Source organism: Ictalurus punctatus, chromosome 18 (genome assembly GCF_001660625.3).
Source record: "Ictalurus punctatus breed USDA103 chromosome 18, Coco_2.0, whole genome shotgun sequence".
In the NCBI taxonomy this organism is placed as follows: Eukaryota; Metazoa; Chordata; class Actinopteri; order Siluriformes; family Ictaluridae; genus Ictalurus; species Ictalurus punctatus.
In genome coordinates, this window is record NC_030433.2 from 14,255,219 (window position 1) to 14,282,803 (window position 27,585).

The 27,585-nt window shown below is 39.8% G+C and overlaps 1 protein-coding gene across 4 annotated transcripts; it reads right to left on the reverse strand.

Moving 5' to 3' along the window:
* Nucleotides 1–245: 245 nt before the first annotated feature.
* On the reverse strand, nt 246–26,477 carry cxxc5a (CXXC finger protein 5a). 4 transcript variants are annotated; one of them, XM_017493506.3, is made up of 3 exons: nt 26,178–26,477; nt 15,845–16,932; nt 246–1,427 (listed from the first exon to the last, which is right to left on the reverse strand). In XM_017493506.3, exons 2-3 carry the CDS (start codon nt 16,691–16,693, stop codon nt 1,386–1,388), a joined length of 891 nt encoding a protein of 296 aa, XP_017348995.1. In that variant the 5' UTR covers nt 16,694–16,932; nt 26,178–26,477; the 3' UTR covers nt 246–1,385. The 4 variants fall into 4 exon arrangements, with proteins under 4 accessions (XP_017348995.1, XP_017348991.1, XP_017348994.1 ...); XM_017493502.3 differs by having other exon boundaries at nt 246–1,430; nt 26,178–26,475; XM_017493505.3 differs by having other exon boundaries at nt 246–1,430; nt 26,174–26,475.
* Nucleotides 26,478–27,585: the final 1,108 nt, after the last annotated feature.

Genomic DNA, 27,585 nt, shown 5'->3' on the forward strand with positions numbered 1-27,585 from the left:
TATAAGCAACTTACAGTTACAACTTACTGTAACCTCCCCTTCCCAAAATAACATCACAGACTTTGACTGCATTTCAAAATGACAGTTCTTGTCCAATCGCATTTTTATTATTATTTTTACCTTATTGAAAACCGAACAATCTATAAGATTTGTGAACATTTCCATACTCGTGGGTTGGTTTTTTTTTAAGCGTTTGTGGTCGTTTCTTAAAAAACATGCAAGTAGACAGACGTCAGAGCTGTAAATTCTTGACACAAATACATGCATTTGTTTTTATTCACAAAACCAGCCCATACTTCTAATTCCAATACAAACATCGCTGTTCATTTTAAAAGATGTAGCTACTGGCAATGTCATGAAAAAAAAAGTAACCAACAAACAATTTTTTTTTAAAAAAAAGAATAATTTTTCAGTGCGTTTAATTGGGCAAGTGCTGTCTCCAAGTGCTTAGGAGGATGTATCCACACCTGCACAATGGCGACGTCGTAACGAAAAGTATGGCCGCAGTCTTACAACAAAACAGTGCAGACTTAAATGTTAGGACAGATGGATGGTTTGGCGGTCAAGGAGCTTCCAGTAGTAGCAACCCCACATGTACAACAGTCATCATCTATTCTGACCATACACTACCATGGGGTCTCGACATATATTTGTTCTTTCATTCCATTCAGAAAAACGGGATTTTTACATCTTGAAATAGTTTCTTTTTCTTAAATGACAAACATTGATCAGTTTTTCCAATCTATAAATTTAAAATCAAACTAAAAAAAAAGAAAACAATCAATAAAATACAGAGTTTTAAGTAAGAACAACGGTGCTAAATTACAATAGTGCTTGCCATGAGCCACTAGTTTTAAAATATAGCTGTAAAATTTACATTCTCTACACAAGTACTGTATCTTTCCACACGTGAACGACATTAACACCAAACACAGAAATTTTGTTGATTGTCCACACTCAGTCCGTCATTTCTGTTTGGCAATGAACTGTTCCAATGTTTAAGCGAGAGAAAAAACCTGCTGGAAAAAGGACAAAAAGGTACCAAAATGGAAACATATAAAAGGGAATGAAAGTTGCCATAATTTTTTTTTTTTATTATGTTTAATTTTTGGTTCAAGGAATAAGTAGGTGCATCCATTATTCGATTGATTACGTTTTTGTTGCGTTTCTGCTTTGTTGTGTCTGTGTATGTGTGTGTGTGTGTGTGTGTGTGTGTGAGTGTGTGTGCGTGTGTGTGTTTCTATGAAGTTTCTGGTGGTTGTTTCCTCTTTTTTTTTTCGTGGATTGAATGCTTGCTAGCCAGTGTCGGTGCTGGAGTCGGTCCAAGCGAGAGTTAGCATTGCACTTGATGGCAGAGCTTTGGGTGGAGGTCGGCGATCACAGCCCTACTGGAACCACCGGAATGCCGCGCCCGTTGGCAGCATCACCTTCTTAGAGAAAGAAGAGACAGAAGGGAAGAAAGAGAAAAGGAATTACAACTAAGACATAATTCTTTAAGAAGGTGTTTTATCATTTAGTCATGCACACTGACACACAAGCTGTAAGTTGGTTTTATCTACCGTCTGTGCTCCACTTTAAAGTTCTTTTCCACTGAAAACCTCTGCATCTCATATGTGCTGTCCCTCCTGTCCTTTTTCCCTTCCCCCAGCTACAGGCCATGGCCTTGGCTCCACGTGAAACCTGATATGGCACATTTATTATTTAGTCACCACGCAGTCACGTCGCGCTCTCACCCCACTACTCACACGCATGACACTCCCTCACGTTATCTGTGTCTCTTTGTCTCTCTGTCTTACCCTCCATTTCCCACCTTGTTTACTAGAGTTTGCTTCTGAAGCCCAGACAGTCTGGGACAAGGCCATGGTCAGCTAGATGAGTGCAGCAGTACTGTGTGTAGGTGTGTATTGAGTTAGGTTCTGGGTGTAGGTGCAGTATTGAGTTTTAGGTATGCATCAAGACTAGCACTGTGCAATTTGGTCATTCTGATAGCCCGAGTATTTAACATGTAAAATAAGGAAGTGCACAAGTACTTGAATCCCCATGGACTCTATGGAGAATATCTGTTTGTGCATTTTGCCATTAAAAATGTATTGCATCAGTTGTGACTAATCAAACATAAGGGGCTTTGGCAAGGGGCTTATGGAAGTTTCCTTCTCAAAGTAAAAAATATAGACCTGATATTATTAACTATCTTTTCAGCTCTTCTGCAAATATTTACAATATATACAATATATAATAATATGCAATAATATATACAATAATGGCAAAAAAGATACTGTGCTTTTAAAGCTACATTAATGTTCAATTATCGATAAAAACATTTGGCAAACATATCCTTTGCCAAGACATGTTCTTATTAATTATTTTAAACAAATCAGAAACACACTGCACTTTCAGGCCTCAGGTACTTTTCAGAGAACTGTCTTTCAGGTCACTTCTGTGATGAGTTTGGAAACATATAAAGTTCCCAAATGACACAGGTGTGAGTAAGGAAAATTTTTACTCTCACAGTTTCTAAATGTATGCAACGGGGACAAAAAACCCCCCATTACCATGACTCATACTCTTTAGCCGAACAGAAAGCGTGTGTGTAGGTGTAGTGTTGATTATTGAGACTGTGTGTAGGTGTAGTATTGAGTACTGAGGTTGTATGCAGGTGTAGTATTGAGCATTGAGCCTGTCTGTAGGTGTAGTATGGTGTACTGAGGCTGTACATAGGTGCAGTATTGAGTACTGTGGTGGCGCGAAAGTGCAGTATGGTGTAGTGAGGCTACAGTATGTGAAGGTGTAGTGAGGCTGTGTGTGAGTGAAGTATTGAGTATTGTGGCATCACGATGGTGCAGTATGGTGTAGTGAGGTTACAGTATGTGAAGGTGTAGTAGACTGTAGTGAGGCTATGTGTGAGTGTAGTATTGAGTATTGAGGCTGTGTGTAGGTGTATTAAGATGTATTGAGACTGGTTGTATGTGTGGCCAGGTGCACTGAGGCTGTGTATAGATGCGGTAGAGAGAACTGAGGCTGTGTATACATGCAGTATTGAGTCTGTATGCAAGTCTTGTATTGAGTACTGTTGCTGTGTGTAGGTGAAATATTGAGTATTGCGGCTGTGTGAAGGTGCAGAATGGTGTATTGACACTGTGTGTAAATGCAGTAGGGTGTACTAAGAGTGTGTGTAGGTGTAGTACTGATTATTGAGGCTGTGTGTAGGTGAGGTATTGAATTCTAAGGTTGTATATAGGTGTAATTTTGAGCATTATGCCTGTTTATAGGTGTAGTACGGTGTACTGAGGTTGTCTGTACTGAGTATTGTGGCTGTGCGAAGGTGCTATATGCTATAGTGAGGGTATTTGAAGGAGTAGTAGGCTGTAATGAGGTGTAATGTGTGTGGGTGTAAGTATTGTGGCTTGTTTTTAGGTGTAGCCAGGTGCATTCAGGTTGTGTATAGATGTAGAAGGGAGTACTGAGGTTGTGTATACATGAAGTATTGAGTATTCAGGCTATCTATAAGTGTGGTATTAAGTATTTATGCTGTGTGTAGGTGCGGTAATGAGTATTAAGGCTTTGCGAAGGTGCAGTATGTTGTTTTGAAGCTGTTTGTCAGTGAAGTAGGCTGTTATGAGTCTGTGTGTAGTTGAAGTAGGATGTATTGAGGCTTTATTTAGATGTAGTATTGAGAATTGAGGCTGTGCGAAGGTGACGTGGTGTATTAAAGCTGTGTGAAGGTGCAGTAGGATGTATTGAGGCTGTGCGTAGTTGTAGTATTGCAGTTGTAGTATTGCAGATGTAGTAATGCAGTATTGAGTATTGAAGCTGTCGGTAAGTTTAGTATTGAGTATTGATGCTGTGTGTAGGTGAAGTATTGAATATTGAGACTGTGTGAAGGTGCAATATGGTGTATTGAGGCTGTATGTAAATGCAGTAGGGTGTACTGATAGTGTGTGTCGCTGTAGTAGCTTGTAATGTGGCCTAGTGTAGGTGTAGTATTGAGTATTGAGGCTGTACGCAGTTGCAGAAGGATGCATTTAGGCTGTGTGTAGGTGTAGTAGGATGTATTGAGGATGTGTCTAGTAATAGGAGGTTGTATAGAGGTTGTGTGTAGGTGCGGTATTGAGTTCTGAGGCTGTATGCACGTGTTGTACTGAGTATTGAAGCTGTGTGAAGGTACAGTAAGGTGTAGTGAGGTTGTGCGTAGGTGTATTGAGTATTGAGGCTATGTATAGATGTGGTAGGAAACACTGATGCTGGTTATAGGTGTAGTAGGAAGTATTGAGGCTGTGTATAGGTGTACTAGATCATACTGTGGCTGTGTCTGGATGTAGTAGGCTGTACTGAGGCTGTATGTAGGTGCAGTAGTTAATATTGAGACTAGGGCAGGGCTTGTGTGTACTGAGGCATGGCTGTGGAGATGAGCTGTCGCCTCCCTCCCAAAGGCAACACTACTGCGGCAGAGAATCTCACACATTCACCAACACTGCCCCGAGCCAGGAGGAGCTCACATGTCTCCTCTTGTGCGTACGCGCGCACACACACACACACACACACACACACACACACACACACACACACACACACACACACACATGCAAACAGTGTCAAACACACTCTAGCCCACACAATCTCACTCTCAGTGAGAGTAACCCACATTCACAAATAAATACACAAACAGACCCAGGCACTATAAACTTTACTCATGTTAAATTTGACTACACAGACCAGAATAATTAACAGGCCACAGTAAGTTTTTTACTGTTCTGATTTGACACTTTAAGAATAAAAAAATATAATGATCAAAACAAAACAAGAACAAAGCAAAATGTCTGTGCTTTCCCTGGAAAAGATCACAGAACAACAGGGAATCGGGAAACACTCCATTTTTATCATTAGCTTACTTTGTCAAGCATGTGTTTGATTATGGTTACGTTGTGGATTATGAGTTTTATGTCGAAATTTGTGTCATTAAAAAAAGACTTTATCCTTCCGTTTTAATCGATGGCTAATTCATTTTCTCCCTGCACCTTTTCAACAACTACATTATCGTATCTCAGCAAGAAATCCAAAAACCAATTCCTCAAAACAATCTCAAAACAATTTAGTAGGACCCATTTTCTGAGATGATGAGTGAAAAAAACAAGCAAGGTGTCGTAAAGGATCATTACTAGAATGACCTACTAACTAATTTCATACTGCACATGACACAAATAAGCCTTGACATGCATGACATAACTGAGAAAAGGAATGAAGGACATTGTCATTTTGTCAGCTATAGATGTAAAAGCAGTGTCTTCTTCTTGTAATTTATTTGGTTTAAATTAGGCTGAATTATTTTATAGAAAAATGTATGCCCATCTCATAGCATGTTGCCAAACCTATTTCTAAGACATCACAAAACGTTGTGTGAAATCACAGCATCAGGCATCACTGTGTTACACATCAACCACTGTCTCTATGTCAATAGCAACCTATCAACCAGCAAATGCTTAAGAAGTCAGCATAAAAATGCCTTACCCTCTCAAAGACTCGCTCACTAGTGACGCCCCATGACCCATGATCTTTGACCCATGCTCTGTAAAAATAGCAGAGCCTGTCACGTGGTCTTGGAGTAGCAGCAGTTGGTTTCCTAGCCCACTGACACTCAGAGTTTGCCCATTCTTTCCACCAGTTTAATCGCCCCATTTCATTCTCCCTTCATTGATTTTACAATGAACCTAGTAGCGCTCCACCTGCTGAAAGTGGTCTCCTACCCTTCATCCCACTCGCACCTTTGTAGAGACTCTACAGAGTAGAAAATAAATTATGAAGCATCTTCATTCATACACAGACAAGAGCATGTCAGAAGGTCTAAACATACTTTTGATTGCTTTATACACATGCTTAAGAGACTGCCCGCTGCCTTTTCCCTGTGGTCTTAATACAGTCTAATCTTACATCAATCACCCTTTCTAATGCAGGTGTCAAGACACAAAACCAGACACATAAACAGAGCACCAGATCCTGAATATCTACACTTGAACATACTCAAGAAAGTAAGCAACCAGCCTGAAATTAATGTACAGTAAAAGTAAGCAAACACCCCATTAGGAACACAATACCCTTATACACACTTATACTCATGAAGAACAGTGCCATAGTGTCAGAGGAAAACGAGTTGTGTCAAAGTATTGCTGAGGAATAGGATAAGTTTTGGGATAAGTCTCTGATCTAAGCATCGGAATAAATGTACGTGGAAATATTAGGTCAAGCATTTGGGTAAATTCTGGACCTATTATTGGAATAAGAACTGAATTAAGCCTTAGGATAAATAGTGGGTTAACTATTAGTTTATGATTTGTAATAAGTGTTTTGGATAAGCCTTGGGTTACATGCTAGGATACGACATAGGTCAAGCATTGGGTCAATTATTGGAATAAATGTTGTGACCTTGGGTTAGTGTTAGAATGAGTAGGAAAAGCATTATGTTGCAGGTAGGTGTTGTACTAAATGTCAAGTTAAGTGTTGTGCAAGTGTATGGTTGAGCACTGGTATACGTGTTGGGATAAATTTTGGTGTAAAGGATGGGGAATGTGTTGGCCTAAGTGTACAAGTAACAGGGTAGGTGCCAGATTAAGGTTTGTGGTAAACATTGGGATAAACATTGTAATACCTATTGGAGTAAGCATTGAGATAATTGTTGGCATAATATTGGGATAAACATTAGTATAAGTGTTGGGATAAGCATTGGGATAAAAAAGAATTGGGATAAGTATTGGTGTAATAATGATGAATGCAAATAATGTTACAATAATGAGTAATGGTAAAAGCATGGCAAATGCTGGAATAAGTTTTGATATAATCAATGTGATACGTTGTGGGATAGTGTTGGTATAAGCAATGGGTTAAGCATCAGAATACATTTTGGGGTGAGTTTTAAGGTAGGTCACAGAAAACATGTTGAGGTAAGTATGCAAGTAAGGATAATAAGTATTGGGATAAGTGTTGGACTAAGTGTGTGTCAAGCAGTTCTGGCCATTTCTTATTCTCCTGTGCTTCTCCTATTGCTGTTTAAACTGAGTGATCCCAAAATAAATTCAGACACATCAGAGAGGTGTGAGGTGGCGCACTGCACACCACCCCCTCCTGTCTCTATTACTATCTCTCTCTCACATGCTTTCTCTGTTTGTATCTCTCTCTCTCTCTCTCAGTGTTTTTATATGGCCCTCACTTAGGCAACAGTAACACATGATGAAACCTGCAGATCCACCAACCCCACAAACATTGCAGCGACACCCACATACTCCCTCTCTCTCCGTCTGTTCCTCTCCTCGCCCCTACCTGACACACACACCTACACATGGTACACAGGCCACAAATGTCACTAGCCCACGCTCTTGCATGGTTTCACAAACACAAGAATCCATATGGACCCATGCAGGTGAGGAGCGAACAGGCTCCTTGGTCCATCTAGGGTGCTTTCACATATGCAGCATTTAGTCAGTTTGAATCAAACTCTAGTGCGTTTCCTCCCTCTGCATGGTTCGTTCGGACAGGAGACAACAAAGAATTCACATTCAGGTGGAGACTAAAACAACCGGTCCGAGACCATCTGAGCAAGGTAGTTTCAGGCAAACTCTAGTACGGTTTGATTGCAATGAGTAAGTGATTTGACCCTGAATTGACCCAACTGCAGGAAGCAAGCAAACATGTTGTGTATTGTGGGTTGTAGGACAGAGTGTTTTTTTTTTAGTTTTGAGCTGCTAAAATAAGACATGAACCACAAACAGTGCAAAGGGACAGATATGTAAAACTGGAGAAATGCTATGTGTTCTGGATATTTAGGTTTTAAAACAAAAGAGAAAGTAAATGCTGGATGTGATACACAAAATGTTTTAAACTATTTATCTATATAATTATCTAATCATTTATATAGCACTGACTCTGTGTTGAGTGCCTGTGGGATTTTTGGCTTTTGTTTACTATTAACATCACTTTATTTCTGACCAATGAATGCTATTCATTCTCAACACTACACATTCCTCTTTTTTTTTTTTTTGGTACTGCATCACATAAATCTGCAGTGAAACTATACCAAACCAAACACCCATCCATCCATCCGCTTATCCTACACAGCGATGCCCAGGGAGACACCCTGGACGCAGTGCCAACCCACCACAAGGCACAATCACACACATTCACGCACTACGGACATTTTAGAGATGCCAATGAGCCTACAATGCGTGTCTTTGGACTGGGGGAGGAAACTGGAGTACCCGGAGGAAATCTCCGAAGCACAGGGAGAGCATGCAAACTCCGCACACACAGAACAGAGGCAGAAATCGAACCCCCAAACCCTGGAGGTGTGAGGCGAATGTGCTAAGCCACCGTGCTCCAACCAAACTAAACAGTCTACAAAAGTCAATTTAGCTCTGATCCACCCTTACACTCAAAATGTAAACAGTTCTTCTGTCACATATTCACTTAGCAAAAAATATTTCCACATCCACATCAATCAATATGCGTTATGTTTATGTACTTTGAAATTTCAGCTTCAAATGATCTTAATTAGAGTCTTTGTGCATGCCACCTGTATCACTCTGAGTTTGTGCTGGAATTAGTATTTGTTTAGCAAAACTGCCGTTTGCGAGCCAAACAATTATGCATCTTGTCAAAACACATGCTCAGTCTGTACAGTTTAATAATGGAATTACTTTAACAGGTAACACTTCTGATGAGCTGTGGGGAAAACCTAAAATTACAGCGAGGAGATCTGCAGAAACCTTCTACACCTGTTGTGCACTTCATAGAGATGTTGAGTAAGGCGACTGAAATGGTTCTGTCACCTGTTTTACAAAAGGCTTGTTGCGCGAGTTTAATTACTGTAATGTAAGATGGCACTCTGATCCCATTGCACACCATGACCTTGTTTGACTCCATACACATTCAAAGTGGCCCCTTAAGCAGTGCTACAGCTTCACGCTGTACCCAATTTTCCAGTTATTAGAGCAGCTTAGGAAATGAAAGCGATATTACAGCAGTAAGTCTGTCTGTGGTACATCGATGCACCATCCTATTCTCTGTGATGTCTGAAGACTGAAGACTGAATACATCTAAAGTTGTTTGCTAAATGGTTGTCATCAATAACAAATTAATCAAAGTTAATGAAGGTCCAGCATTTAGGACAAAAACTAAAAAGTAAAAAAATTGAAAGTGTGTGATTAAAAAGCCTGTATACGCACAAGGCATTTTCTATTCCAAACCTTTTGTTATTTACATGGCTTAGTATCAGTGTAGCAGAACATCTCAAGGGACACATTATTTTATCAGGATCCTGCAGAGCAACCCTCTCTTGACACAAGATCACGAAAGTGATGCATATTTAGAAGTTTTGTGGCAGGCAGAATTACAATGTAAAGTGCTGAGACATGCTTATCACCCCACTACTGGAGAGCCATTTGTGTACCAATGATATTACATTTACAAATAAGTATTGAACGTAAAGGTAGAAGATATTTTAAACATAGATAAAGTGTCCTTCACAACAACCTGTGTGCGTGCTTCAGATAAATAAGTTACAACATTAATAACACCTACCTAACAAGTCTACTGTGCTTAAAAAACAGCATTTTTGCCTGTACAGCTCACCATAACTACAGTTTACCTCGAAATATAATTAAAATGCTTCAAAAATCATATTATTTTCACATTAATGTGTAAAGCACATGCTTGAAACATCATTTTCCATGAGTCATCCATTATAGGTTATGAAAAATATCAAAAATATTCAATAAAGAGTTTGGGTACACATTTACCCCAAAGAAATATTCTGAATATTCCACATGTCACATTTTCAACAGTTGCATCATTCAAATATCCTGATCATAGGGAGAGAAAAAAGTAAGTTTTAACAGTCTTTTTTCCCCCATTATTTTCTGTGATATTGTGATATTGATTGCATGTTGCTCTTTGAATGTACAACCCTGTTACACAAATTATAGACTGAATATAAGTTACTCATTTAAAAAAAACTTTTAAGTTAATAATTTGAATATCCTTAATGCCCTATTAACCACATTTTCTTTATTTGCAAATTCTATGCTAAAACCTTAACCCTGTTACTCATTTAAAGGGGGGGATACTGTTGTCTGGGATGGGGTAGTGCATTAATGATTGAATGGCTGAATGCATGTTTTATTATATTCAGTGTTGGAAAATGATTAAACAATAATGTTTACATTTTACAAGGGCCAAATGGCAAAACTATTGTGGAATCCCCCAGACTATCCCCCAGACTATACCAAAGAACTAGAAGCTGAGAGAGAGAGAGAGAGAGAGAGAGAGAGAGAGAGAGAGAGATTAAAAATCTTAAAACAATGAGACTGAAGTACTTCAAAATCAGAAACAGGCAATATGTAAACACATGAATCACAAAACAGACATACTAAAGATTTTCCTTTGCAAAACAATAAAGAAGACACTCGAGACCTTCCACCGTTATTGAATTGAGCTAACTCCAAAAACGGTATTATTAGTTTTCAACCAAAAACGCAAGTGGCACTGAACATACAACCTTTCCTACTTGTAGACAACCTATTAGTTAATTTAAATCTATTAGAATATGGCTGCAAAATCAGTGAGAATTTATGCACCATAAAACAAAATTCTACAAAATACAGTACAAATTATACTCTATTATTACAATGTAGATTATACAGATCAACTTTATAATGCACTTGCAATAATGTCATTTTTACAATTATATTAATTTGAATTTGAATGACACAAGGCCTTTTAATACATTTTGAAAGGAGGATAATCCCAGGAGGCATGTTAATATACCGGCATCCCAGCTGTATCAGCACGTAATTGTTGAAAACCATTAATTAGTGCCAAAATGATGATGCATTACATAGCTCATGTTCTGCATGAAAAGGTACACTTGCCTTAGTGTATTCAGTACCTTAATTAATACTAAATCAACTTGAGTTAATTCACAGAGAGGAGTTAATGCATAATCTGCATATCAAAACTGTTGAATCTGTTTCATTTGAATATAATTTGTTTAAGTATTCAATACATTGTTATCCATTTACATGAGATTACAAAAATCTGAATTGATTGGATTCCAACAATAACAGAAGAATTATGCAACAACACAAGTAATACTATATAAGCATGAAATAAGACGTGTATTCTTATTTCTCCCATTTTTCTATTCTCCAATATAACTGATTTGTTGGTTCTTTAATTTAATTCTACTTTTAAACCCAAATGGTTACTTATTCTCCAGTAAATGTCTCTAAAGTACTTTGATTGGATTTGGATTGGACAAATCAGTACCCCAGGACATGCCACAAACATTTTTTTATTCATAGTTGCCCAATAGACAAGTATTTACAACAACCAGAAAAATGACCCCCCTTTCTAACATCCACAAAAACAAGTTTGTATTTGGTAGGTTTAAACTTCACACACTTCACCTCAATACTGTGTCTATATGGAATTAAATTTGTGACAAAATTATTGAACATAAGTTTTCAAGAAACGAACAAAAATATATAACGAGAAAGAAGAAAAGCACTCTAAAATTGAAAACTGAACTCAGTGGCAAAAATGTAACATTTCTTCAAATAAACAGCATTCCTTGATAACCGTTTTTTAAGCTTAATTTTCGCTAATCATGGTTTATCAATGCACTGCCAGAGTTTTCGTTTATGTTTTCAAAGGTTTAATTTACACTCATGTTTACATTCACCAATCTGGCACAAACCTCCCATGTGGGCGGGCTAAACAGTGCTTTACTCTCATTGGCTAGTGAGATTTGGATCGACAGTTCGAGTGTCCAGCTGAGGAGGAGGAGGAGGAGGAGGATGATGATGACGCTGCCACTCCGTGCCTCTCCTCCTGAGTGCTCATCTTGAAACAATTGTTGGATGAAACAACCCAAACCTCAAATATTATTTACGAACTAATATGCTGATTAAGTAAGTAAGTCATTTCCACTACAAAGTACAAACACTATAACTATACAGAGAACCGCATCCAGAACGTTCTCCAACATTCGCTCCACCGAAGTCTCTACTTCCAGGTCGGAGAGCTGTCAATTCAAATCTCACTAGCCAATGAGAGTAAATCGCTGTTAAGCCCCGCCCACACGAGAGGTTTGTACCAGAATGGAGAAAACGTACAACTTTGAAAGCGTAAATGAAAACTCTGGCAGCGCATTCATAAACCGTGATTAGCGAAAAGGAAACTTAGAAAACCGTTAACAAAGAATGCTGTTTATTTGAAGACCACGTTGTTGCTACTGAGCTCACTGTTTTCAGTTTCAGTGTTTTTCTTCTTTCTCATGGTATATTTTTGTTCATTTCTTGAAAAGTTACATTCAATACTTTTGGCACAAATTGAATTCCATGTTAACTGTACCAACTGTACCACACATTTTACTAGGTACATTAGGTATGTGCCACAGGTATGGAAACACTGCTGAAATTGAGCAGCACAAAGCAGTCATTTAACTCACCTGCTTACTACACTCAGTCACCTCTCAGTTAAATATATCAAGAACACAAAAAGAAGCCAGTCAGACTCTAATGGTCTTTTATGTGCATGCGAGAACAGAATAACAAAGCTCGTAGCAGAAATGTTTGCCAATGACTTGCAGACTTTTTGTTGATGATGCAAACACTACGTGCACATGCTCACATACGCTTTGCTTTCCCATAGCTAATTAGCTCTCGATGTTATTACATTACGTTAGCTACCACTTTTTAGCCTAGTCCCTAAACATGGGACCTAGCAGCACATTGGAACTTTTACTTGTGCTGTGGCCTAGCTAATAAATTTATCACTTGACCACTCTGACACTACAATTCTAAATCAGTAGAAATCAAATAATTATGCCAAGCTGCACGCTTCTTGCTGCACTCATTGAACAATTCAGCTACATTAAGTAACAGCTAACTGCTAGCAGAAATGAGAAAGGAAATGGTTACCATATACTATAGAGACACTAGCTAGGATGGTGCTATTTTCTTAATTCATACTGAATGTATCATCATAAGCAACATTAACATGAACACAGTGTTATTTGACTTTTAGTTGGCCTTATGTTACTTGTGTGATGTGTGACCCATCTTAGAGACCAGGTGCATCCTATTCAGAATTTGAAACAGATACTCAAATAAACAATCTGTAAGGCAAACATTACTCATTAGAAGCATCCTTTATGGAAAACATCTGGCTACCCAATCAGCTTGACATACTTGTAGTATTTTCTATCATCCTTACAAGCATTAGTGACATTAATCTTACCTGCCTATTAGGGTCTCTTTAAAATGTTATTAGCCTTATAACCAGCCTTGGAGGCCAGACACATTAATTTTTAAGCAAACATAAGCTATAAAGCATGGCAAACTGGCAAATGAATCCCTGATCAGTCTGACATTGGTCCTGGTTATATTTGATGAGCTTGTGGATGATGGTTGCATGTGTGTGTGTGTGTGTATATATATATATATATATATATATATATATATATATATATATATATACACACAAAAAACGATGGAAGCCATTCTACTTAGTATATTCAGTACATTTACTGAAATGTACCTCTGTTTGCTACTTTAGATGTTATGCGTAGTGATTACAAATCATGATGTACTACTAAACAAAAACAAAAAAAGACAGACAAATCACTTTTAAAATAATTCAGAATACTCAAGTGATGTCAAGTTTGTAACATTACTAAAAGGATGACAAACCATGCTAGCTTTGCAGTTTCTAATCATTTCGCTAAATTACAGTGACTTAATAACCTAACTGAGCTATAGCACACATACTATTAGCAGTAAGCTAAGTAAGCTAATGTTTAAATGTCTATGATTTTCTTAGTGGCTTAGTTTACTAGTGAGCTATAGCATACAGACTATTAGCAGTTAGTTGATGTTTAAACTGCTACATTTTGCTCTTTTTTGTGTACAAGCACTTCATAAAAGCTCCTAGTGTTCCACTTTACCCATGACTAGCCACAGAACCAAATGGACTATCTAGCTAATAAGAACGATATTTTTAAGTTCCCAGCCTGTAGAATATGTCAGTGTGTGATTTCAATCGATTTCTATGGCATTTACACTTCACTTTTATGTGCCAGCATGAACAAATAGTGACGGCAAGAAGCACATGTAGCAACGTCTTACAGCCTTAACACAGCTGGCATGGAGTGAAACTTGTAAAATGAAGCCAACTGTCACTAAAAAAAAAGTTTCATAAACATGTCTGGTGTGAATTGACCTGAAAGGAACCAGAGGACAACATAACACCACCTCAATGAGAGTGAGTCAAATTCTCAAACATACACTGACAAACCAAAGAAAAGCAATTAGCAGTCAGCTCCATTGATGGTACTTTAAGCAAAATATTATGAATATTTGAATATTTTCTTAATATTTGAATTGTCATGCTTGTTTTAAACATTTCCAGTTTAGTGTCCTGTTCACTGCTTCAGAATTAGTCAATTAATGGTTTGCTAAAGCTGTTAAAACAATATATAACATACCAAAAAGCGGAGTACATGTTTTTACCACTTCATGCACTGCTTGCAAATATCGATGCTGTGTGGTTTTTTGGGTTTTTTTGGCACTTTTATGCGCATTAAGAAGAGTGTTTGAATGAAAGTGTATTCAACAGTACTCTTCTTTTCAATCTTTCGACAATATTTATAGCCAATTGCTAATATGCTAAGTTACAGCTAAATTTCTGATTGCACCCAGCCTGGTCATGCCTGTTTTGAGATTCTGACACCAAATGTCTAATAGTCCTGTGTGCTTTATGATTGGCTGTGCCTTAACACAGGGAGATGCTGCTGTGGTGTATTTGCATTGTTAGCAGAAAATAAAACTTGATTTAACTGATCCAATTTACAAGAAAATACTGATTATGATTAAAGCAAGATAAGTTTAATTAAATTAATAACTGAATGGCACATTTCATAGTATGTGAAAAACAGTCAAACCAACTTCAGATGACCTCAGCATAAAGTTTGGAGGGCCATGTGCAAGAGAGAGAGAGATAGAAACAGAGGGCAACTGTGGCACCTGGTGCTCCAGATGACAGTCCTTTGGCCAGATGGACCATGTCAAACAAAACTTACAAATGTGCATCCCACTTTTTCTACTATAAACTTACATTCTCCCTACTACATATCATTATACTCATTTATAAGGCACATGCTTTCCAGGAGTCCAACTCCTGTCACATGCACCAACCCTTTTATTACTTTTCAGACACACCTTTCACACTTATCATTCCCATAGTTTTGGAATGACTATGGGCCTATTTGTAAATCGAAGAAGTCTACCAAAAGCTCTCCAGCATGCAGTGTCAGTAAGGCAAGCTGTGTGGAGAGAGACGTGAAGCACAGTGGGTGGACAGATTAGAGCAATCCCCATGGTGCATGTCTGTCCTTCCACCCACTCCCCCAATACTGCCACTGCCACCTGCCACCCCAAAGCCTCATCACCCACCTTTTTAACCCCACCAATCTGGACCTCCATGAGGGGAATGGGCTCTCTGGACATATCAGCTACCTCTACCATGTGCAGCCCTGCCTCCAAAAAAGGTGAACGTGCTGTCTATTAGAACCCATTGCACCATGAGATATCAGTAACATACACCAGATATAAGTATTCACAGTAAGGATACACTACCAGGATTACCTTGTCATAAAGCAAATTGTTTGAGGATTTCAAAGAATGGTCAGTCTTCATCTGTGTTATACCACAGAAATACCATAAATTTCTTCTGAGAAAATTCTTCTGAGAAAAAATTTACCCTACAGCCCTCAGGAGTAAGTAGTGTTTTTTGGTCTTACCTCCAGTGCAGCAGATGGTTTCTTCTTTAGCTCCTCACACTTGCGGAACTTGCAGATCTGGTGACCCGTCTTGCGGTTGCGGCAGCTGCTGCATTGCTCACAGTTGATCCTGCGCCGGCAAGGCGCACACATACCGCAGCGTTTACGCTTCTTTTTGCCGGCATTGATGGCGGAGGCCAGCTCACTGTGTGCTGGATACTCAGCCAGGCCGGCCATGTGCAGGGCACTGTCGGCAAGGAACACACCGGCTGGCGTCATGATGAAAAGCCCAGCCGGGTTGAAGGGAAAGCCACCACCTATGCCATACGGGAAGTCCGTGTGGCCTCCCACACTATCACCTGCTGATGCACCCTCCAGGTCACCTGACCCTGCTTCAGTGCCCACTCCACCCACTCCCACCCCTGCACCCATGCCCCCAGGCAGCAGCATGTGCTCCATGCCTGCTCGCTTGAGCAGCGCTGCTGCCTGGGCAAAGTGTAGTAGGCCATTGTGTCCTTCAAGTGCCTGTTCCAGGCTCCGGTCCGCTTTGGCAGGCACCAGGGCCGAAGCCGTGGATGACGAATGCTGCTGCTGTTGCTGATTGCGTTGGCCAGGCTGGACCTTCCCCTTGGCCTGGCCGTTATGGCTCAGTCCGTTGGTGTTTTGTGGGCAGGCAGCTGTGTACTGGGAAAGAGTGCGAGACCTTTTCAGACTTTTGCTGAGGGGCTCGCTAATAATGCCGCTGCGATTGCGGCGCTCAACGACGGGGCTGTCTTCCCTGCAGCTGTGCTGCTCCCGTTCCTTGTCCTTATCTTTGTCCTTGTCCTGGGCCTCGGGTGTCCGGCTGCCCTCCGGCCGTCCGCCAGACATGGTCCAGCCCCAGGGTGTGAGTGTGTGTATGTGTGTTCGTGGGTGGGTAGGGGGTGGGGTTGGGGAGGGGACAGGGGATTGGCAAAGGAGGAGCCAGGCAGTACTCTCAGTCCACTGGATACCCAGATGAGGGAGGAGCCTCCTCTTTGACAAACTGGCCAGCCAATGGCAGGCAGGCCCTGGCGCCGCAGAACCAGCTTTAGACCTCAGCCGTCATCTTCCCACTGGCAACCGGTAAACTACCATAAAGAAGGATAGAGTGAAAGAGAAAGAAAAAGAAAACAAATGTTTGTTCATCTATCATTCAACAGCATTATAGAAACATACCCAACCATGAGGAACCATCAAAAAACCCAAGTCCTCATATGAAGTATTTTACAGTTTTACAAAGATGTTAAACTGTTTAAGACTGTTTACTAAAATGCTATTCTTTAGAATCATTTCTAAGCATTTAGCTTAGTTAAGCCTAATGGATGGAATCAATTTGTTAGACAGTATTGAATAGGAAGGTTTATAGAACTACAGCTCTTCAGATCTATCTCTCTGTCTCTGAGATGAGCTATCCCTTCATCATTCTGAGTTAAGCTAAATAAAGGTATTGAGTACAACTGGTAAAGTCAGGCTTTAAAAGACATGACTCAGGACCTGGGTTTTAAAAGCAGTGTACATCAATGCAATGTAGTGCAAATATTATTTGTTGCATTTTTTCAGTGCTTTTGGGAAAGCAGGCCACAAAGTTTAGAGAAAAATAAATTACACATTACAACACAATGTCAATGCACACTTTCCTGATAATATGCCATGAATTTAACCACTGAAGTCACGTACTAGGACTCTTTTTCATGACTTCTCCAGAGTGTACCGTCACATCTCGCTTGTTGCATTCCTTCATCTTGTTAGAATCTGCATCTCTAATGAGGTCATATATGTTGTCTACCCATATTCCAGTTGGTGCAATTGGTCCACTGTGGATCAGTCAGTCACATTTTTGACTGAACTACTTACCAGCTGATCTAAGAGTTGTCATAGATACTTACACAAATCTGATGCTAATAATTTAACCAAGGAACAAGGTATTTGCAGACGTTCATAACATCTGTGACATGGATGAAACTGGAGAGATCTTGCATGGTGATACTGCACATCGTTTGATCCCAAACATATTCAATAAAAAAGACTTGTTATTGTTCTTCATCAGTTTACACAGTGACCACAGACACGCATACATGTACAACCCTGCTGAGGAAATGGCCAGGCCTGGCCTTATAAGGGAAACAAAGGGAGGGGGAGGGAGGGCTAGGCGGGTGGGGGGTGTCTACGCAGTGTGTGGAAGTTGGAAGGCCAGAATTAGTGGGAGGTAAAGCTTCAAAGGCAGGAGTGCAGCCCCCGCATTCTCCCCAGCTCAGGGGTCTGTGGCGCCAGTGGACCACAGCCAGTCCATCTCTCGCTCTCTCTCTCGTTCTGTTCCTGACCAGTGGCCATGCTGAGCCAGGCAGCTTCGCCTCCCGCCTGCCAAGCCAACCCCATCACACACAGATCTCATGGGTCCATGGCACAACCCCACCAGCACATTTCTTATCCATTCAACTCGCTCTGTGCGCCAACACTTTCATTTGGATGCTCGAAACTTCAGAAAAATCACGTCTTACCCAGACCTTGCTAGCTCATCACTGGCAGCCTTTGGGTTCTGTTTCATTCTGGCTGAGAACGACAACATGGCACATTTAAAATCCCTTCCACTCGCATGGGTGTTGCATGGAGCCAACGATTGGCTACACACCATCAGTGACCAACCATCCCCCCAAACCATGCAACACTCTCACCATCTTCAAGAATATGGCTGTTATCTGGGTCAGTCTTGTTACAAATCTTGGTTTGTTAGTAACTTCATTAGGAATCATATTAAAGTGTGTTGTTAATAGGCTAGCTTTCACTTCTGCAGGACAAACATACACCCTTCCCTTGAAGGGTGGGATGTGATTAGATTTTGGGCCATCAGCTGTACTCATGGTGCAATACTTAATCATCATAGGTGTAATGCAAAGCTAAGGACCCAACATGAGGGTGCAATGCTGTCATCCCCACCACACTTCATTAAACGAGATGACAAGACAAACAGGCTCATGAAAAGGAAACAGGAAGATCAGATCAATTCAAATATAGCATTAGTTTTAATTATTAAAATGTATAGGCATTAGTGTATAAAGTGCCTGGTTATAAAAATGTATTCATTCATTAATCCCTTCTCTGATATGATTCCTTTCAGGAATTCAGTTTAGCCATCAGTTATTCACCTTAAAGAATATATATAAATAACTACTAAGATATATTTAGTAACTAAAGAAACGGTAGAACTGATCATTATTAAATAGCAATCGCCAGCCATTATTTTTTTTCTTAATTGAGCTTGTTGCTCAAAAAAAAAGAAACAGATTAGCTATAAAGGTATCACTAACTGTTCACTGAACCACTGTACTATATTTTTCTGATTATTTCCTGAGTTTGGTTCCACATAGTGAAGAGAATCCAACACGAGCAGTTTAAAGTAGTTTATTACATTGCTAAACTCCATATCTGGAGTGCGGTCATACAGTAAGATCTTGCAAAGATCTGTAAATATGCAGCCTAGAGAGTTCTGACATTGTCTGTCATCCGTCAGTTATTAAACGCCACACTCAGCAGTGAGCAATTTTGATTTCGCTCTGTCTATTAACGCTTCTTTTAGATCCGATTCTCACAGAGAGAGAGAAAGTGTGTCTCTCAAAACGGCTTCTCCAACGCCTCCAAAAGGAAAATGCTGTGTTTGTCAATCATATTGTCTCTTTATCTTCTTTTCTGCAATAAGTTCTGCTCAAAGGATGTTGGTCTTTATGTCCTCAATGACTTTTTGAACTAGACTCACCAGCCAGTTTATTAGGAACACCCATACACCTGCTCATTTATGCGATTATGTGGCAGCAGAGAAAAACATAAAATGATGCAGATACTTGAAGCAAGAGCTTCAGTCAATGTTCACATCAAACCTGAGAATGGGAAACAAATGTGATCTCGGACACTTTGACTGTGGCATCGTTGTTGGTTCCAGATAGGCTAGTCTAAGTATTTTAGAACCTGCTGAAAAAAACCCAAAACCATACAGTGAGCATCAGTTCTGTGGTTCTCATCACTTTGATGACAAGAGAGGTGATGAGAGGAGAATGGCCAGACTGTTTTGAGCTGGTAGCAATGCAATGGTAACTCAAATAACCACTGTTAACCACTGTGGTGAACAAAAAAGTATCTCAGAATGCACAACAGACTCAATCTTGAGGAGGACGGGCTACAACAGCAGACGATCACATCATGTTCCCCCAGGCTCACCCAAACTGGACGGTTAATGATTGAATTAGGCAATGTCCAGTTTGAAAATATTGCCATCTCATACACAATCCCCTATCACAGCTAATATTATTTTGTGCCAAACCAGGCAACATCCTACACAATATCAGAGTAAGAGTATGGTATGCATGATAGTGTCAGTGCCTTTCAGGGCCTCTAGTTCCTCAGCCCACCTGTGTGCAGAAATCCAACATGAGCTGAATAAATGCCTTTTAGCAGTTATTAACTGTGCAGTCATGTGAACAACCATGTGACTCATAGCAAGAGGTTGCAAAAGGTCAAAGACAAAGACAAGACTTTTGCACAGAAAAGTAAAAATATCAGTGTGTGCTTGTGATCAAGGAGACCATTTAGTCTTACATAACTGGACCTGTATAGGGATTTCACAAATTAATTAATGATAATTTGAAAATAAATGTGTTACTGAATTAAAGAAATAAAATTGCCAAAGTTGGGAATAAAAATATTTTTTCAAATTGAATGCGGGTACAGCGACAGTTTCATGTTAGGTGAGTTCATTAAAGCAATAGTTCTGCATATGGTGCTGTCAGAAACTAATAGAATCATTAGTATTGGAGCACTCGGACTCTGACATGATTCATTTAAATGCAAAAAGTAAGAGAAAATTCACGGATTGTTTCTTAGAGGTCATTAGGCTGCAAGTGAGAATCCAGTTTGAGCTTCAGACAGACGTTGAGATTCACATAGAAATGGTTTGAAGAGAGGCATAATTAGCAAAAGGACAGAAGAATAAGCATGTCGAAAATATTTGAGGGTGAGTTGAATGACAATGGATAAACATATCTTGTTATCAGAAGCCATATAACAAGCCAACTTCACTTCAGTTTTATCATCATATGATGAGGACAAACATAATAAAATAAGGTCTGATTCAGTGTCGTGTTACCTCCAGCGGTGAGTTTGGGGAACTGTCTTAGACTAGCTTCCTGTTTACAGTCTAAATGAAATCTTGAGAGGATATACTGAGGATTCAGTTGCTGAGTAAACATACTGGGTATTTTTTCATCTTCAGACAGCTGTAATTCTACAATGAATAACAGCATTGTGACAACATTATGATTCACCGCAGCACTAGTAAAGCTGAAATTATGACAGATGACAAAGCTCTTTGGAGTTTTTGTTTGTTTGTTTGTTTGTTTTTACAGCCTTTACATCTTATTCCTGTGTAAAACTTTTTATGTTTTAGATGGCTACATATTGGTGTTTTACATTTTGTTTATCTTTTACAGAGAAAAGATAAGCCAGTTCTAGACCACAAACACAATTATAAGCAGTACTTATACAACCCCAATTCCGAAAAAGTTGGGACAGTAGGGAAAATGCTAATAAAAACAAAGAGGACTGATTTGTAAATGTACTTTGACTTGTATTTAAACAAAAAATGTATAAAGACAAGGTATTTGATGTTTTACCTAATAACTTAATTTACTGCATAGTTATTTGAAGATAAATGTTTATTTTAAAACTGATGCATGCAATATATTTCCAAAAAAGTTGGGAAAAGGGAAATTTAGGACTAATAGCGATGTGACAAGTTGAAATAAGCAGGTGAGGCAATCATCTAATCATAGTATATAAGGAGCCTCCAAAAAAGGCCTAGTCCTTCAAGTGCAAGGATGGGTCGAGGCTCGCCAATCTGCCAACAGATGCGTCAGCGAATAATCCAACACTTTGAGTACAACATTCCCCGAAGACAAATTGGTAGGATTTTGGGCATTTCACCTTCCACAGTGCACAATATAATTAACTGATTCAAGTATTCCAGTCAAATCTCGGTAAGTAAAAGGCTAGGGCAAAAACTACTTCTGAATACTTCTGGTCCCTCAGACGTCACTGTCTTAAAAATGTCATGAGTCTGTAATGGATATCCTGACATGGGCTCGGGAATACTTTGGTAAACATTTGTTAGTCAACACCATTTGCCGCTGCATCCACAGATGCAAGTTAAGGCTTTACTAAGCAAAGCAGAAGTCATGCATCCAGACTGTCCAGGCCAACTTCTCTGGGCTCGGTCTCATCTGAGATGGACAGTAGCACAGTGGAATCGTGTTTTGTGGTCCGACGATACAACATTTCAAATAGTTTTTGGACAAAACAGCCGTTGTGTTCTCCGGGCCAAAGAGAAAATGGACCATCCAAGCTGTTATCAGTGTCAGGTCCAAAAGCCAGCGTCTGTCATGGTATGGGGGTGTGTCAGTGCCCATGGCATGGGTAACTTGCACATCTGTGAGGGCACCATTAATGCTGAAAGATATATACACATTTTGGAGCAACATATGCTGCCGTGCAGAGCAGGACAACGCCAAACCACATTCTGCCCGGATTATAAGCGCATGGTTGCGTAAGCATTTTGATTATTTTCAGTCATCAGGTATGAAATGAGTGTATATTTTCGAAAATAAATTAAATCTACAAAGTAAAACATCAAATAATGTGATAATAATGTATTTTCAATATAGTACAGGGTGAATTGAATTTTCAAATGGCTCTTTTTGTTTGTTTTACTGTCCCGGAAAAATTCTGTTTTAAAAAATCTAACAGAATATTACACGTAACCTCAAGAGAGAACAAGTACAGGAATTGTTAACTAGCATTATTTATGACATTAGTTCAAATGTCATCCTCAGTAACTGTTTTGAGCGATTCAGTAACTACATTGAAGCTACCAGGAAAGATTACATGGTTAATATGGCATTATTACCATTCACAAAGTAATTCATAATTGTAATGACGTATGTTTACTTGAATGTTCACTAGATTACTAAGTTATCTTCCAACAACAATGGCCAACACTTTTATAATACTTTTAGGACTGATCTTGTTGGTTAGTTCAAGGACATATAGCTTCCATAACTTACATTAATTAATATAAATAAACCTTGAATTTAACTGAGAAAAATGAGAAATGTAGTTAAATGAGAGGGGTTACAGCCATAAAGGGTGTACATTTAGCAACTCGGACTATTATAATAGCACCTAAACAGCATTGTACATTTTTATTAAGTGACTGAACAAAAAATAGAGTCATTCATAGTGAAGCATTCAGACTCAGCATCCATTGTAATGGCCATAAAACTATTCATTTAAATGAAGAAATGAAAAGAAAATTCATTGATTTCTTATTAAAGGCCATTGGATAGTCATTGGGAATCCAGTTTTGCCATACAAAGTTTTGAAAGAAGCATGATTGCCAAAATGATCATATTTGAGGGTGAAATAAATGTCTTGGGTGTGAAGGGGTTAAATAAAATCAGAAGGATATGCTGTTATATTCTTATTTTATATTTATTGTCATATAATAAGTGTAAGCATTAACCTAAGCAGGCTGTGCACATATTTACCATTATCACTTGGCTGTGTAAGAGTTTGGCAAGCCAGGTGAAGCGGGCTAAGGTACTCAGGTAACAGGTCATTCATTATGTCACAACCCCTTCAGGCCAAACCCAATTAAGCTGTGTCCAACAAAACCTTCAAGTATAAACTGAAACAGACTAATACTCTGGATAGCTGTCATATGAGTAACTCTCTAAAAGTGACTGGGACAAGATTGATGATGAGGCAAAAAAAAAACCCAACAAAAAAACCCCATCATGATCAAGATTAGGAATCAATCTTAGTTATGTCAGTATTAAATACCTTTCAGTGAAAAAGGCTTCCATTCTATCTGAATCCACAATAAATCCAACATTTTAAATACTTCCATGGAATTATGTTGTTTTGGAAGTCTTTTAAAATTGACTTGCTATTGTTTACATCACCTATATCATGTCTTCACTGGAAGCCTGTTAGAAGAAAAAAACAATAAGTAAACCATGATATGACAATCAATGTGTGTGGTGCAAATAACCAAATCTCACTGAGATTTTTATCATAGGAGATGTATGAAGCTCACAAAATGAATAGGGTTAAGCTGATTTTTAGAAGATTTTTTTTTTTAAATCAAAAAGTGGTGAAGCCCAGACTGAGCATATCAAAAAGTGGTGGTGAAATGTCACCAGCGTCCCCAGTGTAAGTTATGCTTTAAAAGTTATAAGGAAGCTTTGGTAACCGGCTATGCAGTCATTCAGTTATTAGAAAATTGAATAATTTTGTCTTTATCTTATTTTTCCTTTAAACAATAAACTACAAAGAAAACATATGTAAATGTAATAGCTGCTGTATTCATTTCTTATCAAACATGACAGTTCCTTCATAGATAGATCGATAGATGTTGTACACATGTTGTAAGCATGTAATAACTCAGGTAATAGCCTTGTAAAGCGATAAACTGAGTTATTACATGCTTACAACATGTGTATATGCCTATAAAAAGCAGCCAGCACACTTCTGCAGGAACAATTCCCTTGTTTACAGTAGCCGTTTTTCAGCACTACACTGATCCCGTCAGAAGAAGCTGCTCGTAACCACAGCTCGCGCTTCCTCCCTAGAGGTGTGTATGTGTCGGTAATTGGTCTTCCTCTGCAGGAGAGCCATCCCATCCGAACCAGCTCCTCTGCACACCCCATGCCATCCACGTCCACGCGCCACATTAATCCCAACATCTCCAGCTTGAGCCAGAAATCAATAGCAGGATGATTTAAGGGTGTGTTCTTGTTTTGTGCTGTTTTATCAATTTCTCGATTTCAAGCCTATATTTATGTGTTTCCCATAATGTAAGTGAGATTTTAAAAATCAGCACACTTGCAGAATAAAATGACCAAAACAAAAATGGGAAAAGAGTGTTGAGACGCCCTCTCGCCTAGGAGGCTGACAGCACAAGCAGGAGGAAAAATCTACTTGAGGTTGCCTCGAGACGTCACGCAGGCAGATGCTTATTAGTCCAGGTAATGCGGAATCTAACGCATCACTCCCCTAAAGACGGGCGGTCACGCAGACACACACTCACACGCACACACACTCACCCCCCCCTTCTCTCACTCCCTCACGCTCTCAATTTCACACACGCACACACACACACACACACACACCTCTCCAGCCACCCCCCTCACTCCCTCACACTCTCAATTTCTCACACACACGCACGTTGCCCCCCCCCGCTGATGTTAAGGAGAAATTGACGCGCTTTCACGCGTCATCAACATCTGCACTTTCACCATCCAGTGTAAATCCTGTGCGCCCTCGAGTTGAAATGAATTGCAAACTTGTGCAGTAATGACCAAAGTTGAACGAGTGATGAGTGATGCGCGAGATGAGCGGCGAACAATACAGACAGACCACACATCCTCAACTCCTTCTCCGACACACACGCTCAAGCAACACGTTTCCTCTGCGCTTAAGTAGACTGCGTAATTAGTCGGAAAGGCTCAGTTGCACAGCTTCCTGCGTTATATAGCCTAGCTTTTATACTGCACAGGTGCGCTGCCATAAAGTTCCGCTACCATAAAGCCTCACACCACCGCACACACCCGAGCCCACCTGTCCATAAACGCAGGGTTCATCCACGCGGTTCCGCTGCCAAATATTTAATCACAACGGTGATATACAATAAAGAAATAACGCACCGTGTTCTCCGGAAGATAATCCACGGTGAGATTAAAACCTCGCGATTATATATATATATATATATATATATATATATATATATATATATATATATATATATATATATACACACACATATATATGTATATAATTTTAAAAATCATTTCATATCAAACACGGGATTTATTTTTTGTAATGATTCCGTACTTTGAATAGCCGCCAAGAACCGTGTAGGAAATTACTTTCACGCACAGGAAGCCAGGAAAGAGAAATGCATCAGGTATAGATAGCCAGGCAGCGAACCCGAGTGACATTAAAAGCGGCACAAAAATACCTTTTGTCTGGGCTCGGCGGTGTGAAAGCGCAGTGCCGGCGGTCGGTGTACAGCGGCGCGACCGCGAGCGTACGGCGGAACCATTCTCTCTTTCACCCAGACCAGTTGATCATCAGCAAAGATGACACGCCAACTTTTGAGACTTCAACAAACTATGATCCCCTCTACTCCAAATCCACCCGCCCCTTCTATACATCTGCATATTCGCAAACGCGTCCCCCTCCTCTTTCCTCTTTTTTTTTTTTTTTTTTTTTTTAAATTCGCACCTACCAAGGCGGCTTCGAGCTGAGGGGAGGGCTCCGAGTGTCCGTCCGAGCGGTCCGTCTCCGATCCCTTGCCGCGCCGATCCACGTCAAAACGAAAGCAGCAAAAGCTCACGGTGCGCTCCCGGAAAGCGCGGAGCCCCTGAGCAAGGCGAGAGCGCGCCGAACCGGGCGGCGAATCACGTCCAAACGCACTTTTTCTGGACGCCTGAACGCGTGGGCTCCCGAGCCTCTCCGCTCTCGCAATCCCACCTCTACATCCCCGCTCACGGAGACGAGCATGCAAACACATTTCATAGATTTTTGGAGCTTCACGTAAAAACCGAACTGGAGTTTCCCGCACGATGCGCGAGGGCGGAAAGGGGAGGGAAGAAAAAATAAAACAGCGCACAAACCGTGACAAAGACGTCGCGATTTCTTAAATGCTGCTTTTGATTTGCTTTGATTCCGAGGTTGAAAGGTTGGACTGAACTCGCAGGCTTTTTTTCTGTCGCCAGGTACACGGTTAAAAGCTTTACGCTCTATTGTTTCAGCTGCGCGTGATCAGCAGCCGTTTCTTTCGCCTGCCATTGCAGTACACACACAGCCTTTGGGCTTTTGCTCCTCTATGAGCAAAAGTTGATATGTCCTCATACCTCTTTAAGACTGAACTTTCTTTGAACACATTCATGTTTACAGTCAAACAATGTCAAACACAAATGCACGTGGTTACTAGTGGCGCTTATTAAAGCGCATGGTTTTGCGGAGTGCTTTGTTTTTGCAGGGAATGCATCGTGCAAAACAAAAATGAAATTTATTTATGAATAATAATAATAATAATAATAATAATAATAATAATAATAATAAAAAATAATAAAAATACATTTTAATGATGCAATATTTTATACATATACATAAAATATGTTAAATGCTAAAAATAGCCAATATACACTATATGGTATATATTACAACAATTATGGCGTTGCAATGATAGGTTGACGGATAAAAAAATGTATTCTTTTAGAATTATTTTATTTTATTTTTTTTGGCCTTTTAAAATGTGTACCCCAGCACTTGCAATAGGTGACTTTACCGCAGGTAGGTAAAGAGGTGTTGGAGGAAGCATGGTGTTGCATTATTGCATGAATTTGTGCACACAGGGGTTGGTTGGTTGGTTGGTGATGTGTCGATTGATGATGTGTCAGTTGGTTGGTGATGTGTGAATTGGTTGGTGATGTGTCGGTTGGTGATGTGTCAGTTAGTTGGTGATGTGTCGGTTAGTTGGAGATGTGTCGGTTGGTTGGCGATGTGTCGGTTGGTTGATGTGTCGGTTGGCTGGCGATGTGTCGGTTGGCTGGCGATGTGTCGGTTAGTCGGTGATGTGTCGGTTGGTTGGCGATGTGTCGGTTGGTTGGCGATGTGTCGGTTGGTTGATG

Bases quoted from the DNA above. Each gene is read 5' to 3' on its own strand.
- cxxc5a (XM_017493502.3), bottom strand. From the start codon at position 16,693: ATGTCTGGCGGACGGCCGGAGGGCAGCCGGACACCCGAGGCCCAGGAC. The intron at 1,431-15,844 runs GTAAGACCAAAA...TCTTTCTCTAAG, and splicing joins AACCATCTGCTGCACTGGAG to AAGGTGATGCTGCCAACGGG.